A 19,296-nucleotide genomic window follows, 5' to 3' on the forward strand; every position below is an offset into this window, starting at 1 on the left:
TGGCGTCGTCCCCAAACAATTTAAACATGCTGTGGTGCAACCACTGCTGAAGAAACCCGATCTGGATCAATTCGTGCTGTCAAATTTTAGGCTCATTTCTAAACTGCCTTTCTTCTAAAAAAATCTGGAAAACGTGGTACACATGTAACTAAACAGTTTCTTGGACGAAAATAACATCTTGGAGGTTTTCCCATCAGGTTTTAAGAAAATGCATAGCACAGAGTCAGACATGTTACGAGTTTTTAACGTCATCTTCCTGGCAAATGACACTGGAGACTGTATGTCTCGTTCTGTTAGATCGGACTGCAGGGTTTGATGCAATGGATTCTGTTGGCTCGTTTACAGCACCAGGTGGGCATTAGTGGTCGTGCTCATGAGTAGTTTAGATCCTACTTGGACTTCAGGCATTTTACAACTTGCCTTAAATACACGTATAAATTATATGCTTAATGATGTTTAAAGGAGGAAACTTGTATATTTTTTATTAAAGAATTATAACTGTAATTCAACAAAAGACGAATCTGCCAAATTAATATTGGGGTCTAGGAACTCAGCGATAAAAGAAGAAGGGGGTCTTCAAAGTAGTTTATACACAGTAGTCTGCTCGCGAGTTGGAAGGAGTAAGATGGCCGCCCTGTCGCTTCAAGAGCTTGCACAGGCGTGTATGGGCTACCGGCTATCCAATAATATATACAGATCAGTGAGACAAAATCAGAAGAAGTGACAAAGCTGGGTGATTCAAGTACAACGACATCACGCAAAACATTTTTGCTGTAAAACCATAAGCAGGCTAAGGAGGTTGCGCATTTGCACAAAAATTAAATCACTGTAGAAGTATCCTGCATACGGCGTCCACATTGGAACGTATGTTTTGACATTTTTCCACTCTGGAGCACGGTTCCAAAAGTGATCGGCTTCAAGCTCCGAAACGGTGCCGCCGTGTGGAAGAAGTGCCCAAACAGAAAGAAACGTGTGCGGATACATTGAAACGGGCTTTCGCGTGAACAGGGCCTTAGAAAAGGTAACCCTTTTCTGTAATGGCCAGCTGACTTGCTGGTTGGGAGGTATCCAAATATTCTTTTTATTTCAGATTCTGTCTCTCATAGTTGAAATGTACATTCTTTATGATGAAAATTGCATAAGCCCCACTGTACATTATATGATCAGTTGTCACTGTTGTATGTCCATGCCATGGGATGACATAATTTATGCTAAAATTGCAATAAAACATTTCATGTTAGGACTTTGTAATTGTGCTACTTAATGATTTTTTTTTTTTTTTTGCCAAATTTCCCTAAAATGTAATAAATATGAATATTTTATTCCTATGAAGGGAACACAATAACTTCATAAATTCAATATGAGCCCACTGAATCATAATACTGGACACATGATTGTTGGCATTGCACATTCTTGAAATTGGACTTGCATGTTTTACAGTTCTTCTGTAAGATGTATATAATGCAGAATTAATTCATTCTTATATTTCATAAGAATAATGCAAAACATACACTCAGTGCTTGGTGTTATAAACATATTTACATTTACATTTTGTTCCTAGTTGTAAAGGCAATCACATAAAACAGCATAAAACAGGATGAATGTAACAGGTGGTGATTGTCGTGAAAAAAAAAAAGAAGGAAAAAAAAAACATTGCCATGGCTAGCACTGTGGAGAGAAATCTGAGAAACCTGGTTGGCCGTAGTCATATGGGGAGAATAAAATCTCATGGATTTGTCTAGTTTTATCGCATATGGTGTACATTTTCTGGGAGTAGGTATAAAGCAGGGCACGGCAAGCGAGATTCATTCGAGTCTGAGAGCACACAAACACTTTTCATCTGTATAAAGCTTTAGCAGAAAGTGTAAAATGTGTCAGATCATGTTCCATTAGTTTGTCAGACCATGACCAAACAAAACGTTGGACTGTATATGGAGACAAAAATAAAAAAAAAAGGCCAAAATTAGAGCCGTGCGATACTTGAGATGTTGGTATCGATCGATACCAAGTAAATACTGGTGCCAATGTACCTGGGCTGTTATTTAATTAAATTTGCTAAGTAGTAATAATCTTTATATTCTCAGTCCCTGTCGCTCTTCTACATTCAAATAAATATCAGCCACCGAAGTTCCTCTAGTCTAGTCACATTACAGAAACGACACTAACATGGGCTATACGAAAACGTAGCTCAACTAGTACTTGGCAAAGCTCAAATGAAGCATCATTGTCATATTATGTCATTTACTATAAAAATAATGTATTGTTACTGCTAGTGCTGCCCACCACTGTAATTGTCAGGCCGGCACATGCACGTGTGCTACAAAGGGATTGCGCAAGGGACTCATGAGAAACCAAAATAAATAAATAAGTGTACTAGCGCTCTGGTATCGATCCGATACTGATACTCACGTTAGTATCGATTCTATCGATACTTGGATCTATCTGCACATCTGATCTATCTATCCTAGCGAAAATGCTTCAGTGCACTTCGTTTTGGGCAAACAGGGCTACCGTGTCTGCCAGGAAAACAGTTAAAATGTGCAAGATGACTGGTGGTTTTAAAGGTGATAAAAAAAACCATTCTATATACACTAAGGAATCAATCAAAAAGAAGCATCAAAACATTGCCTTGTTGGCACAGGAAACATTTCTTGATCGAGTCTCATTAGATTGTACAGGTGTACAATACTCACACCTAATTGCTGAGGTTATTGTCATGTTTGTGTATTATGTCAGACTGCTGGGTCACATGTTTCCTTCTCCCACAGCTGCTGGCATTCTTCTGGGTGGGCGGAGTCTCCAGCTGCACACCTGGCAGGCATCACAATTAGCTCAGTGTTTAGGTGCAGCCGGAGCTGAAGGATGTCGTCGGATTATTCTTGTCTATGTTACAACGTGTTCTTCCGAGTTCTGACTGCTACTTCCGAGACAACTACTCTGTATGCATTTTTGCCTTTTGTTTGATTCTTAGTAGTATGTTTGTATTTTTATCCGACAACGTCCTTCAGCTGGGACTCCGCCCAGCCGTTCAGTTTGTTTGGATTTTTGTTGTACTTTTTTGCTAGATAGTTATCACCTTTGGTGCTCCTTTTGTTCCATTTTGGTTGTACTTTGTATAGCATTATTCTCTCACGTACTCATCGTGCTCCTTTTGTTATTAAATCATTGTTGCTACTCACCTGCTCAGCCTTCGTCTGCTTTGGGGTCCAGTTAATGATTTGCACCCGCAACATGTATAATGTGGTGATTAATTTCTTCTCCATAGCTGTAGGCTGACACATAATTATCTTAAGACAAAAGTATTTGCTCATTACAGCCAAGCGCTTTGAAATAATTGTTCATTAAATTGAAGGGTACAATTTAAGCACATTTTATTTCACACCACTTGAATAGTGTGTTAACACTACTGATAGCAAAGTAGTTATGTATACATTAGGGGTGTTTAAACAATCGATTCGGCAATATATCACAATATTACTTCGCGCAATTCTCGAATCGATTCAATAGGCGGCTGAATCAATTTTTAAACTTCCATTTTTAATGGAAAAATATTCAACTAAACGTCTTACTTCGGGTTAGGGTTCACACCTTAAGCATGGAAGAATGTTATATTAATGGAACATTAAGCCTTAATATTTTATTTCAATACTGTTCAAACATTAAACAGATTACAACCTGTATAAGATGGAAGTTTCAGATAAATAAATAATACATTTTCTTCCAAATCTTACACTGTACAAGTTTACTGATTAGTATTTTCTAAATTTGAATAAAAAAGAAATCGCAACAATCAACTTATAAATTCGCATCGGGATTAATCGGTATCGAATCGTGACCTGTGAATCGTGATACGAATCGAATCGTCAGGTACAAGGCAATTCACACCCCTAGTATACATAAATATATATATTTGTGTTGTACGTTAAAGAAGTTAAGTCCTCATCAATAAAGCTCATAGGTAAACTGATGGCCTTTGCAGAGACCATTAGTAGCTGTACATTGTGCGACCTGGCTTGGCACTGCTAACGGCAAAAATCGAAATTGGCTGTGAGCACACATCAGCAGGTATTCCAACACTGCCATACCGTCTGTAAAACACACACGCACACAAACACATTGCATGACGTGGGCCCAATCAGGTGCGGTGTGGAGTGGGAGACTCATCAGTCAAGTGACAAAGGCCAGTGGATGTCTACTGGCGCAGCACTGCTTGTTAAAGCTGCCATTAGAGCGACACAGACCTGCCGTTAGGGAGCTGCCAATGTGAGTAATGTCTGCTTCTTACACTTTCTATGTCCACTAAAAAGAACTGTCTGATTCAGTCTCAAATAACTAAAAGAAACATCTAAAAGCACATCTAAATGCTGCTTTTTCTTAGGAAAGTGAAGATGGAGGTTAAAATTGTGGCGTGCAAATAAAAGTTCAATTTACAGCTAAAGTTTTCCCTGAAAACAGCAACATTTCACTTATGGCTTTATATGATCACACCTGAAGAAAAAGCTCCTATGTTGTTTAGTTCAGCCTAGCTTGATACGCGTGTCCTGGCTGTAGAACAGCACCTGAAGAAGAATGGCCACATCAATGAGGATCTGAACAGAACCACACACCCAGAACTGAGACGGGCTTTGATTCATCACAAAGTAGGATGTCTTGAAGACGTCTCCGGCCATCCACAGCAGCACCATCTTCACACTGGAGACACAAAAAGATGAGCATAGTTCATACAAATGAGAAATGATCACTGCAGGCAATGATGGTAGATTCAGGAGCAGTAGTTAGCACTTCGAGGTCACTATCGCCATTACGGCTCACAACTACCCTTTAAATATGATCATCTAGTTGCCATGGTAACACTCCCCTGGTATACTTTCATTGGTCTATGTATGTTTGGGTTGAATAAATTACTGTTGGTAAGAAACTGCAGGTAAAGGAGTGAAAATCCAACAGAGCTGCTCTCAAGGTCAAATGGTTAACATTACAACATAATAACAATTGCATTTGCACGGCTCCTCTAAGATGCTGAAATAACAGTCATTTATTTGCTAAAAATTGCCACACAGTATAGATGGATCATATTCTAATTTACCCACAAGGCGGATGAAAAGAGCCTACAGTAATCTGCAGTGCAAGCAGTCTGACGCAAGCACAGAAGTCAGAAGGAAACATTCCAGAATGAGTATGAAACATGTTCTTTATCTTGCATCACAGCTTTACATTATAAACACACACACATACACACACTTGATGTCATCTTAATTGTATCTCATCCCTTGTTTCGCTTCTTCTTTGTAATATTCATGCACCACTTCCTTCCTTTACATTCCGTGTCTGTCTGGCCTCACTTACTGTCATGTTCCTTAACTTTGTTACCCTTCACACGCAATCGTCTTACCACACTTCTGCTCCACCATCTCTGCTCTTTCTCTTCCCCACCCCGATCCCCTGAGAGTGAAAAGCCATTGGCATGAACGGAACATGAGTTTATACTTTTTATTAGAGCGGACTGAGCCCAGCAGAAAGAAAGCCTATCAGTCATCAAGGTGGTATATTGTGGGGGTATTACATAGGTGGGGGAGAAAGGATCGTCAGAGGACTATCTGTGTGAAGTGGCACAGCCAGGAACCCACCAGAGATAGAGATAAGAATGATACGGATGATGAGTCTATATGGGTTGGGAAGCAGCCTAATGACCATAGGGATGTAAGGACTGTACTGCCCTTGAGCTGTCCTTGCGGAGTCATGTCAAACTCCTATTTCTCCCCTGAGGTCCCTGAAGGCACTGGCAAGGAATGGAAGCATTGGGAAGGAAATGACGATAACATTATACTCCATAGAGGATGTGGGTCCAGACAAAGCGTGTGAAAAAGAGATATTACTTGCTAAAACTAGTTATAATGGCAAACCGTGACAAACACAAATTTCAGGATGCTGCTGTTGAGTCCATAATGTTAATACAATAATCTAATAAACATGATGGTCATGAAAAAGTCAGAGCACATTATTCCCAGAAACCATACAAATACATCCCTATCAGTCAATGATGACATCAGAGCTTTCTGACTGGTTGCTCAGTAGAGGCTGACATTTTTTCGTGAATCCCGTAAGCGGGATTTGGAGTGAACTTTAACTATAATCACACGAGTGGGATTGAGTCAATATCCGTTTGGGACAAAAACCTTGGACAGATGCACACTTGCACTTGTATTTTTCTTTCCATATGCGTATGTGGGTCGTGTAGTTCTTTAGGCTTACGTAGTGTATAGTGTATGTACAGCTTTTTAGTACAGCTTTTTATTTGTTTTTTAATGATGTAGTTGACCTCCTCAACTCATTCACTGCCTTTGACAAGTATACTTGTCAGTATACTTTCAGAGTCCATGGGAGAAATGGCTATCTTGGCAGACCTACATTTTTCTACTGTCAATTATAAAAGAACGGGACAGGGCAAAAAGTGTTCTATTCTATTCTATTCTATTCTATTCTGTCATTTGTTAGATTCGGCTTATATATATAATTATTGAACGTAATTATTGACCGTGGGTATTGAAAATTTTGAAATTTTAAAAAATGGCTGGTAGTGCAAGAGTTAATGAGAGCGGTACGGGAGTGGGAGTAATTCTGAATCGGAGCAGGATGGGATGGGAGTCATTTTGAGCGGGAGTGAGACGGGACAGGATGCTTTTACTTTTTTTTTTTTTTTTTATTATTATTTTTTTTTTTACTATTGTCCAGGACCAGGACCAGGACTGGGACAGGATTTTTGCTGTGGGAGTAGGATGGGAGGGGAGTGATAATCCATTCCTGTGTCAGCAGCTAATGCTTAGTAAGAGCAGTGGTCTTCCTGCAATACCATGATTGGGAGATTGCTCCTTCTGCAGTTACATAATGAATTCTCTAGCATTGCTATGGGTTGCCAGTGCCAGGCTAAGTCAAGTACTCTATTTTCACTTTAAAACAATGACCTTTCACACTATTTAGTCCACAAGATTAGTATCAAGAAATTGCGTCCACTTGGGGCCACTATATGTAGGAGTTGGAGCGTGTAACAATTTACAAACCAATCCCAACATAGTTGTTGTGGAATTGCATACCACTTTAATTTGCAATGCAAATTAATGCAAACAGAGTAAATGATAGACAGGATCTCTTAAATGGAGAGGTTAGTGAGTCATTAAAAAAAAAAAGGCCGCTATTATTACTACATTTAGACCTTTTTTTTTTTTTTTTTTCCTTTTCAAATGTTTGCATTTAGCCTCTCAAATGGACATTTAGTGAGAGTGTTGTTCCACTGTGCTGATTCAGGCACCTTTAGCAATGCCAAAGAAATGAAAGATAACCAATGTTGGTGTTTCAAAGTAATCATTGTACTTGAATACTGGTCAATGGTTTATAAGGTCTGTTTCTTCAGGAGGCTTTGTTCTTCAATAGTTATATCGTCTTTGAACTGATTTCAGTTACAAGTGTGATAACAGTCAAGCTGATAACAAAACAAACTTCATTTTCTTCAACACATGCCGGCTGCCTCCATTGTCCTCTACCTCCATTAAAGGTGAACTCCAAGGTCAAGGTACCTCACTGTTAATTCACACTATCTATCCATCGTTGTTTGAGCCAAGGTGGACTTCATGTGAGATGGCCATGGTGGACACGACTGTTGCGATTAAATCGTAAAAAAAAAAGCGAGACTAGAATTTGCCATACAGCATATTGACAAGCCACAAAACTTTAGGAGAATGTCCTATGGACAAATGAGTTGGAACTTTTTGTCAAGGCACATCAGCTATACCAGGAAAAGAACACTTGTCCTCACTGTGAAACATGGAGGAGGCGTCGCTGTATTTGTGGCACAGGGTGTCTTGACAATGGCTTGATAATGAAATCTCAAGCCTTATCAAGATATTCTAGAGAGAAATGTCTACCTAGTGTCAGAAAGTTTGGTCTTAGGTCACGGGTCTTACAACAGGATGACCTAAAACACAGCTACAAACACAAGACTGGCTAAAAGGCATTGGACTATTCTAAAGTGGCCTTCTATAACTTAAGTCCTAATCTAAATCCAACTGAACATCTGTGGAAGGAGCTGAAACACGACCCCTGGAAAAAGTAAGCTTCAAACCTGAGACAACTGAAGCAGTTTGCTCAAGGAGAGCGGGTCAAAATACTTGTTGAGAGGTGCAGAAGTCTCACTCAAAGTTACAAATATGGTTTGATTGTAGCAATTTCCTTAAAAGGCTGTGCAACACAAATAAGTTATCATTTTTGTCCAGGCCTATTTCTTGAAGTTTTTATAAATAATTCCTTTGAATCACACTTCAACAGTAGCATTTGATTTTCATAAAATTTCCCTTATTATTTTTGTCAGATTCAAATTATTTCTGTGACCACTGTGGGCTTTTCTTTCATTAATGCAATGGTGCCAACAATTTTTTCCATGTGTAAAATGTCTCCACCAATTAATTATACCGTCTTGTTGAGAAAAGCCGTGCATGGGCCTTTTGAGGAGTATGTAGCCCATAGGCAGTAATGTGACCTGTTTTGGGCTTTTTGATGGTTCTGACCAAGTCATTTCAAAATAAGATATAGCCTGTGGGTTAAGACGCATTTAGGGTAAACAGTGCTCATCCAAGATTTCTACTTCATTGTTGATGACTCTGCAAACATTTTGGAGAAATTTTCACGGACTAATATATGGGCCAAAATGCATGCATACATGCATGCATCCATCCATCCATGCATCCATCCATCCATTTTCTTAACCGCTTGCTCCTCACAAGGGTCACAGGGGTTCTGGAGCCTATCTCAGCCGGCTCCGGGCAGTAGGCGGGGGACACCCTGAACTGGTTGCCAGCCAATCGCAGGGCACACAGAGACGAACAACCACTCACGCTCACAAGTACATCTAGGGACAATTCAGAGCGCCCAATTAACCTGCCAGGCATGTCTTTGGAATGTGGGAGAAGACCGGAGTACCCGGAGAAGACCCACAACAGGCACGGGGAGAGCATGCAAACTCCACCCAGGAAGGCCGGAGCCTGGACTCCATCTTGCGTCATCAGTACTGGGAGGCGGAAGCGCTAACCCCTCATCCCACGTGCCGCCCCTTGGACCAAAATGGGGAAAAAATTAATAAAAATCTGTAAAATGCAAGAGTCGGTGGACAATCGGCTCACATGACAATGGTTTGGTTTTACTTAAAGGTCCCATAGGATGACAATGAACTTCAGTGGAGTTTTCTATCAGTAATATGCATTCCCGGCCTGTCTACAATCCAACCAGGTATGAAAAAAGTTCATTGTGGACTTCTTTAGCTTTATCCTTCTTTCTAACATTTTTGTTCAAACGGGAAGATTAAACTTCTGTAACCGAATGATGTCATTCAGACACGGAAGTGCACTCGACGACGCCCCCTCAGGTTAGTGGCACCGCCTCTCATAAAGGTTTGTCACACCCACAGAAATTCGAGAAGCTGCTCCTTTTTACCCCTGCTCACATACGCTCTGTGGAGAACAATGGCAACAGCGATCAGGAAAGAAACGGTTGTTCTGTCGCCCAAGGTTGTTTAGTTACAAGAGGTCAGTTATGATAAAGCAGACGGTGGTTGGATAATACTGAAGGGGTCTTGTATTGTTTGGCCAAGATATAATCCGTGCTGGTTATTTTGCCAGGACTGACAACTCGCCACCTAGTTCACATGACTTTGTGATGCTAACCAGCCGCTAAGTGGTCTCAATGAGATGGCTTGCACGTTGCTACCGTGCATTGGCCTAAATGTGCACTTCTTTCCTGGGACTAAACAGTCGTGGCACTATTTTCTCCTTTTTTGAGGTATGTGATAGCACTTTCACTTTTTTAGTGGCTACCTGGCGGCCGGCATTTGTGCTAAAAATAGCTTTGGCATTGATGGTAAACACTGATGCTACCTTAGTACAGTTCATTGGCAAGTAAACAGACTTACCAGTACTTGAATGCTACTACTTTGCTGGGTGACAATAGAGAGGACGCCGTCTTTGACGTAGCCCACACTTAAAGCCGATTGGCTGCCGCGAGACAAAAAGCGAAAAAAGCAAAAATTTTTAAACTTTGGCGAATATGCCAATTTTTCGCGTACCAGCGCGTGAAACGTGTCCTCCGCGCCGCCCCACGCACTTTTGTTCCGTTGCCCGCAAACTCCATTGACTACAATGCGAACGCGCCGCCGAAACGCCTTCTCCCGCTTTTGGTGAGAACGCAGCATAAAACAGGCTGTTGAGAATAGAGCATTTTTTAAATTTATTTATTTATTTTTACTGATGTAGGGACAGAAAAATTATTAGATCCAAAGTAAATTTTGACGAATGCATGTCACAGACATGTCTTTTACACATTTGAGAACTATTTTAATATGTGGAAAAATCAAATATATGAGACCTAATATCTGCACCACCAATCTTAATTACCCATTGTAAGGATCTCAGTAGCCATCCATTAATGTCCCAACTATGATGCCAAACACTGCAGACCTTCTTTACCCTCCAAAATTACTCCTCTCCCTTTTGGTGATTTAATTGCTCAAGAGACAACCAGGACCATTATTAACTCATTGACTCCCAGCCATTTTCACTGAAGCAACCCCCTTCGCTCCCGGCTGTTTTACTGGATTTTGACTGATTTTACAAGGCCCATAGCCTATTGTGTTTTATTGCTATAAAAATATGAAACCTACCAAAAGAAATATTCGAGTCAGGGAAAAAAAAAAAAAAAAAGTATATTTCTATATTTTCCGTTTTGCAGCAATTAGCATTAGAATATAGCTAAGTTTCATCATTATTCACAAATCTGTTTAAAACAGTGGGGAAAAGAGCTTTTTTGCGACATGGCCCTGGTTGATCTCTTATACTCTGCTGCCACCTGCTGGCCGTTTTTGTAATAACTACCATTGCTTCAAGCATTCTCTTCAGTTTAGAGGCTGCATCAAAGCCTTCTGTATGCTCGGGCATAAAACAAAACAAAACATTAAAACGTATAAATACGTCTTTGGGAGCAAATGAGTTAAAGATAACTCATTAACACTAATTACAGCGGACCGGTCAGTCGGGCAGGTCACCCGTACAAATAAAGTCTCAATTGCAATACACCGGGAACACTATTTGCGGGTCATATATATTTGGCGGGCTTGCTTCTAATTGCCTCATTTGACTCTTTATCATGCTTAGTCTCACACAGCGCCATGTGACAGAGGGCGCATTTATAGTAGGCCTTGATGTGGTTGTGCTGACAACTGATGAAAGACCCTGAGAACAAATGATTTCATTTTGACCAGAGTGTTGCTTTGTACATGCACACAGAGAGAGGAAGTGATTATGGCATTGATTTAGAAAGGCCGATCAAGTGGCTACCGCAGCTTACATTAACACACACGCATCAGTCATCAGCCAGCAGTGTTTACTTTTATTTGCTCGATAGACGAGAGGCCGAGCGAAACCAAAAGTGCAAACTATGAAATTACATACTAACATTTCTTTCACACGCACACGCCAGTGCTCAGCCTGGTCAAGTTGCATTGATCGGTCCTGACCTGACACCCTCAACTGAGCTAAGTGCTGAAAAATGAGAAAGGAAAGGATGAAATGGTGAGCTGGATATTTGAGGACTAGCTGTGAAAAGAGATGATACTGCAGTGTATGGAATTATAAATCTCGAGAAAGGTGAATCATAAAACCACCCTGATGGGGCAGGAATGAGCTATGGACAAAATGAGGGAGGTCTGACTGCATACTATGATGGGTTGTACCACATGCAGCAAGCCATTAATTGTGACGAATATTGACTAGGGCCTTCAGGATGACAGCGAGCTCTTGGGCTCAGCTTGGGTGGACTCATGTACAAGATGGATCCGAGTGGCATTTAGAAAATGACACAAATTTACACAGGATCAACTCAATGGAAATTAGTGGAGCGGGAATCTGTGATTTACTCATTTTAAGTCTCCGATAGTGTGCACTGTACAATGTACATACAGAATATTTAAATGGGAAATCGACTCAATGTTTCTTTTTTCCCCCCCAGTATGTTCTATTTAGTGATGGGTAAATGAAGTTATGTTATAGGTTATATATGTTATATAGGACTCAGGTAACGGCGAATCAATCACCTGTTTCCTGAGTTTGGTCATGTGACGCTTGCAAGCTGAGCCGTGTTTGGTCATTACCTAATCCAATGTGATGTCATTTTCAGTCCACAACAAGCGGCAAAATGGCCTGAGATGGATAAAAATGGGTGGATTTTGTTGCTTAATTAATATTCCACAAGCACAATATTAAGCAGAATGCCATGTATAGACTGGAGGCGCATGCAACGTATTTTTACAAAGAAAATTTGGGGTTGAATTCCCCTTTAACTCTTTTCCTGCTGAAAATGTTAATTAACTCTTTGCAATCCGCGAACGAAAAAGTTCGTCACGTGACACCCGGTGGGCGTCACCCGCAGACGAGAAAGTTCGTCAACTGTGTTTTTTTTAATGAATGGGTGGATGAGACTCTTGGGCAATTTCCCTCTGAGTATTCAGCCCGTGAAGCACTGTAGTGACGAACTGTGCCCTCTTGATGGCAGTGATGGTCTCTTTACACGAGAAGGATGTGATTTCCTAGTAAAGGCGGAGTGTTGTGGAGTGGTGGGGGCCGGTGGCTGGGGGAGAAAAGATGAGTGCTAACGGCGGCTAACCGGAGGCCGCTAAAAACAAAAGCTCACGCTTTTGAGCAGAGTGTTTGTCACGATCGGTCAAGAGATGACGAATAGAAAGATCAAGGAGCCGGATTCTGCATAAGAGAGTGTGAAAAGCGACAAAAACGTCACGGGCGCCCACTTCAAAAGCCACCGCCTCCGGCGTTCTCTGAGACACGGAGTGAAAGTTTGCATCGTCGTATCTCTGACCAGTCCACGTCATCTGACGAGGAATCCGTGACGAATTTGGCGAACTCGAGCCGCCTTCACCAGTTGAACAGATCAATTCAAGTGTGGCAAAGGTAGCAGCAGCAGCGATTTATCCCCGAAAGCTTCTGGAAGCCCCGGAGGTAAGCTAACGTTTAGCATTCTGTAAATCGAGTGATCACAATTGTACAAGTTCAGTATATTGAATGTGACAAGGATGAAATGACTTGGATGGATGAGAATATTCACAGACAGTCTTCTGTATACTGTATGTGCAATGTCTGTAACCTCGTACTAACTAACGCATGTTACATAACATTCGATTACAGTTGGGGCAGCTTACACAAATGGCCCCTTCGCAGTCACACGCAGTGTGACCGAGAGGTTAAAAAAAATCACAATACCTTGCAACAATAATAAAAATTACATCTTGATTACAGTATTTTTCTGTAATTTACAGAAGCAGCTACTACACTGGCAGAGGCACAAGCGTGTGAACATCTTGCAGTGTCCCCCTGAACGCAGAAGAAAGCTTCACACGCGATCACACAAAAGACACTATTGGGTTTCAAAACAAAACCCATGCACCCATTCATGCTGCATATTTTGTAAATAACCCCAAATTTGTAAATAGTTTATCAAATGTGAAAATGGAGCTGTTATTTCCCTGCATATTACGTAAATAGCGCACACGCACGAGCACGCACACACGAGCACGCACACGCACGCCCACACACATGCACAAACATTCCTGTAAATGATCAACATTTTGTAAATAGTTTGTGAAATGTGAAAATATTGCTGTTTACACACGCTATCAGATATGTAAATAAATCCTTATTTTGCTATCAAAAACACATTTTCATTTTTTTTTTATGTTTTATGGAAGGCAAGGACTGTTGAGATACTAAACCAAAAAATATTACTGTAAAAGTCACTGTTTTGCAGAAAATGCATCATTTCACAAAAAGCTTAATTTGTCCTTATTTTGCCCGAGATTCTTGAATTATGTCAAATCAAGCCATTTTCAAGTGATGATTACTAAATAACAGAATAAGGTAAAATCAAACTTTTTTTTCTAATGAAAGAGGAGAACCCAATCTTTCAAACGACACCCACCATGCCTATTTAGTCATAGCACACAATATTCTAATTAGCATTGAAAATGGGAGGAAATATGCGAAATCTGATGGGATTCTGGAGTTACCTTGTCAGAAAATGCGTGGGATTTAAAGACCTAACGTTTTCTGACATTCCACCTGGGACCGCCAACATCGTTAATTGATATCAACTATGTTTTGTTTTTGTTTTGTTTTTTCCAATGGGCAGCACAACGTTATGGGCAGCGCTGGTTTCATGAACAAGCTAAAAAAATAAAACATACCCACTAACTATGGCCAACAGATGGCAGCATTGTATCTCTTTTCAATGGGATCCCGTGCATCATAGCAATTGTAATAACGTGACAACATGGCGGATCTTAGGAAATAGAACAGTTTCAGCTATGTCATGAATGATCAAAGCATTTGTCACATTAAATCAAATTCACAGATTGTCATTGTTGTGCAGAAAATATATCTTCACAAAAAGCTTGTTTTCTCCTTATTTTTTTCCATTATATGTTGGTGTCACTCAAATTACATATTTTCAAATGGTGATTACTAAAGAACAGAATAAGGTCGAATCATACTTTTTAAACTGTATTTCAGTAAACTTGTGTCTATTAATGCTGTCAACATTTCAGTGCATGTTTGTTGAAAGCTTGAATTTGGGACAAAAAACATGAGTTTGTTGGCGTCTTAAGTTTAAACATAGGGATAAACGCAATTTGGTTGGTTGTCCTCTCATTGCACGATAAGTGGCCGACTATACGTCAATTGACGACTATGACGTGGTCGCCCCCGACACCCACCGGCTCAGTCTCGTACACGTCTCTTTAAACGCCTTCTTCGTGAGTTGTTGCTGTCAATCACAGCCAAGCCACGCCCAACCCACTTTCCATTTGCAACACAATGGTCCTCCAGGCAACACCCGCCAATTTCAAATTTTAGTATTCATCAGCATTTTTTTTTTTAAATTAAACTCTAAAAACATAATTTTGTTACAAATGCTTCCCTAATGTTATCCTTGCTTTTCTTCTGCATCCTCATCCTGCTTTCACTCCTCAGACTCACTTCCCATAAACTATTGTCTGTCATCTTCTCTTTGTTTTTTTGCCTCCTGTGCTGATTTTCATACTGGGTCCGCTGATCAAAACGTACTTGGATGGATGTCCGACTGTGGGTTTGAATGACGGCCAAATTGCCCAAATTTCCTTGATAAACCACAGAACACTATGTGATGTTCCTTCACTTGTCATCACTGCACGTTTGTTGAGTTTTCTAGTTCTGACAACACAGAGGAAGAAACAAGACGAAAGCGTATTTGTAATGGATGAGAATTTATTGTCACAATACTACAACATTGAGCTTTGCATAGCTTGTATTGGAGAGACAGATTTGGTGGTGAGCAACCAATTAATTGTACCCTATAAACGCCCTGGAGCCAATGTGCTGATGATTGAAGCTTCAATCGCAGCCTTTTTTCAGCACAACTTTGCATGTGTGCATCAGGATGATGAGTTCATGCATGCTTGTTTGTGCATCTGTCTGTACGCCCATTCACAAGGATGTGCGCAGAGATTTAACAGCATGCAGAACTGTTTGCAGGCCACCTAGCTATGAATAATGCATGTTTATTGATTGCAAATGGGGAAATGCAGATACGTTGTAATACGTGTATGATAATGCATTCTACAAAATGAAACAAAGGTTAGTTGAGGAGGTGCGTCGGTCAGTGTATTTTCAGTACATTTTTATAGAAAACAGGAGTAGATAGTTGTGTAATTAAATATTTATTAAATGTGTTGCTGAATAAACAGCAAGTTCAAAATGAGTATGAGCAGACAAACTAACACTGACTATACAGCAATGCCGTACCACTATATTTATCCATTTATCTAATCCATTTTCAATAGGCTGCAGCTAATCCTACACAGGTTTGGGGTAAGGGATGGGTTCCGAGCCCTGGTATTAAACTGGCGCCCGGACTGAATTTCTAAAAACGGCGTATCGAAAAGGTCCACCCTTAACGGTTCTCTTAACTGTCTTGAGGAAATTGATCAAATGTATTTTCCATTTATTATTACGATTGTACCTTTTCGTCTGTATTCTCTTTTCGAACCTCAATAAAAAGAAGATCGCGATCAGAGATGAGACGTCTCGTCTCGTCCCATGCCAACGTTGTGCACGAGAGGGATGATTGGCAGGCTCAGAACCCTTCCTGGTAGACATAATTCCCGCTATTATATAAAAAATGTCTGTAATGCCCTATAACTAAAGCTGTTTATATTTCTGTGTGGAGTTTGTTGGGTTAGCCTGTTGCTACTATTGCATCCGAGTGTTTCAATCAGGGGTGTCAAACTCATGTTAGCTCAGTGGCCGCATGGAGGAAAATATATTACCAAGTGGGCCGCATCGGTAAAATATCGGTATATAACTTAAAAACGACTGCCGTCAATTATACACAGATTTTCACTATTTGTGAGCCAGCCCTAAATTACGGAGCTCAACTGTCATCATATTGTTCCAAAAAAAATAATAATAATAATACAAATGCAAATGGAATGCGGCAAAACTGAGTTCTGGACGTGTTAAATCACATGTTTTGCATATATATTGTTCCCAGAATGCATTGCGTGGTGCAGTTAATGACATAAGGATGCTAATCCTTGTCATATCTATTTGTGTTACCAGTAATTCAATTTTTGTCGTATTTAACACGTTTGTTAGTCTATGACTAAAAATAATAATAATAATAATAATAATAATAAATAATTAAACAAATCGTAACTTTAAAGTTGTATGTAAAATAATGACATCCAGGACGATTCCCCCATACAAGTTGCATTGCTCATCTGAGGACTGCTTGTGAAATTTTGATTGTGGCCGGCAAATTAATTAGTCCGACATTATATATATATATATATATATATATATATATATATATATATATATATATATATATATATATATATATATATATATATATATATCCGCTCAGCTCAACAGAACAGCTGTAATCATTGTCATCACTGTCCAGGGCTAAGCAATCAATTGATAGTCAATCCAATAGTAATACTAATGTAATAGTTTGGTTAGTCACGGGGTAATTAGTCATGTCAGAAAAGGAATGGAGGGATTTTTCATGGGCAAAAGAAATAAGTAGCTCAGGCGAGAGACTTTCGCAATTTACCCTACAACGGCTGACCGCACGCCCTGCACAGTAACCTTCCTCCAGAAGAATTAACTTATTTTGCCCAACACATACACTGTTCTTGTTGCTTTACACCACTGTTTTAATTTACACTAGATTGTTTATATGTTTAACATCATTGTTCAAAACCCCTATTTTTCTGTAAACCTGTTTTTATTTATTGTACATTATTGTTACAGTTTCAAGACCTTACTTTTTAAAACTTTTTTATTAAAAAAAAATATACTGGTAAGAATACTGTTAAGGCACTGGATCGCTAAGCAGTAACGTTCAGAGTAGTGATATTGATAAAATCTAAAGATACCCATCCCTAGTTGCGGGAAGCTGGAGCTAATTACCAGCTGACTTTGGGCGAATAGGGGACTACTGTACACCCAGATCTGGGGCCTATGTACCAAGACTTGGGCGACTTTTATAATGGAACACGCTAGATGGCCAAATTCAAACACAAGCGAATTCCTTTTGTACATCTGAAGCAATGCGGTAATGTTGGATTACCAGACCCCTCCATCTCCACACCCCTATATAAATATGCAAATTAGGATAAAAAGGCCCTGTTGGTGGGAATGATCACTCTGCATTATCAAATGATCAGTTTATGAAGCCATGAGTCACCAATGAAAACAGGGGAACATCACAAAATGTGAGCGAGATGCTGGTAAACAATGTCGAGGCTCGGGAAAAAAATAAATAAAAAATCTCGTTTTGTTTTTTGGCACGCTGTCCTGTGGAGTCAACAAGACGTGATGAGAATATTTTGGGGAATGTGGGCCGCTGAATGTGAATGTGAAAGCGGCATCAGTTTTTTGTAGGGATGGGCAAGTACCGGGTGAATGAGTGGTTAGCACGTCCGCCTCACAGTTCTGAGGACTTGGGTTCGAGTCAGGCTCCGGCCTTCCTGTGTGGAATTTGAATGTTCTCCCCGTGCCTGCGTGGGTCTTCTCCGGGTACTCCGGTCTCCTCCCACATTCCAAAGACATGCATGGCAGGTTAATTGGGCGCTCCGAATTGTCCCTAGGTGTGCTTGTGAGTGTGGATGGTTGTTCGTCTCTGTGTTCCCTGCAATTGGCTGGCGACCAGTTCAGGGTTTACGCCTACTGCCCAAAGCCAGCTGGGATAGACTCCAGCACACCCCCGCGACCCTTGTGAGGAAAAGCGGTTAAGAAAATGGATGGATATTAGGGCTGGGACTCAGATTTCCAGAATCGATTTGATTCGATTCACAACAATTTTCGATTCAGTTGAGGAATTCATGCAGCACCTATTTTAGACAGTCAAAAGTACCAGTGCTGCAAATAGTAGAAACGTCTTGCTGTAATTTAATGTATTAGTAAAAATATGAAGATTTACATTAAGAATTGAATCCATTGCAGTTACATTAATATTTAATATGGCCTTAAAAAAACAAATAATTATTTAAATCAATTACAACCACAGTACAGGCTGTGTAAAAAAAAAAGTGACAAAAAACACTGACACTCACATTGTTGTTTTTGTGCAAATGCTCCAATGGTGATTGAGGTGAGGGGGTGGGTGGGGAGATGATAGATACTGGCTTCCTCCGTGTAAGTGACACCGGCTCGGAAGCATTTGTTTGTGTGTGTTGGATGTGTGTGTGTGTGTATGTTGGAGGAGGGGTCGATATATCGATACATGGTTTTATGTATCGATATTGGGATATGAAAAGGCGTATTGATACAATATCGATATCTTGAACCCAACCCTAATGGATACGAGGGTCGTTCAAAAAGTTCTAAGCCTCACCCAGAAAAAGAACTGTAGCCAAACGTGTATATTGTGGAAACACACAGACACATGAAATTAGAAAGCTAAAACAGAGTTCTGTCTTAATTTTTCTGCCGGTGACGGACAGGCAAAGGTGAGGCGTGTGTGACAAATCTGGATATATAAATAAAATTAAATAAAATATGGATACCAAAATCATAAATTTGCAATTGCTGAAGCAGCCAGTTGTAGCTTTGAATTACTACCCCACCCACTCTACACTCCAGACTTGGCTGTATCTGACTTCTACCTGTTTCCTAAACTGAAATCACACCGGCAAAGTTGCTATTT

The 19,296-nt window shown here is 40.2% G+C and overlaps 1 protein-coding gene across 4 annotated transcripts in view; it reads right to left on the bottom strand.

Moving 5' to 3' along the window:
- LOC144015509 (solute carrier family 66 member 2) overlaps positions 1-19,296 on the bottom strand; it is a 139,179-nt gene that overhangs the window by 42,037 nt on the left and 77,846 nt on the right. For 2 of the 4 annotated variants that reach the window (XM_077515565.1, XM_077515568.1), the window contains one exon: positions 1,249-4,692. In XM_077515565.1, the coding sequence (XP_077371691.1) occupies positions 4,518-4,692 (175 nt within the window). In that variant the 3' untranslated portion in view covers positions 1,249-4,517. Of the gene's footprint in view, positions 1-1,248; positions 4,693-19,296 lie in introns of those variants that run through there. The other 2 variants (XM_077515566.1, XM_077515564.1) reach the window with 2 other exon arrangements.

The sequence above is a fragment of the Festucalex cinctus genome, chromosome 3 (assembly GCF_051991245.1).
Source record: "Festucalex cinctus isolate MCC-2025b chromosome 3, RoL_Fcin_1.0, whole genome shotgun sequence".
Lineage (NCBI taxonomy): Eukaryota > Metazoa > Chordata > Actinopteri > Syngnathiformes > Syngnathidae > Festucalex > Festucalex cinctus.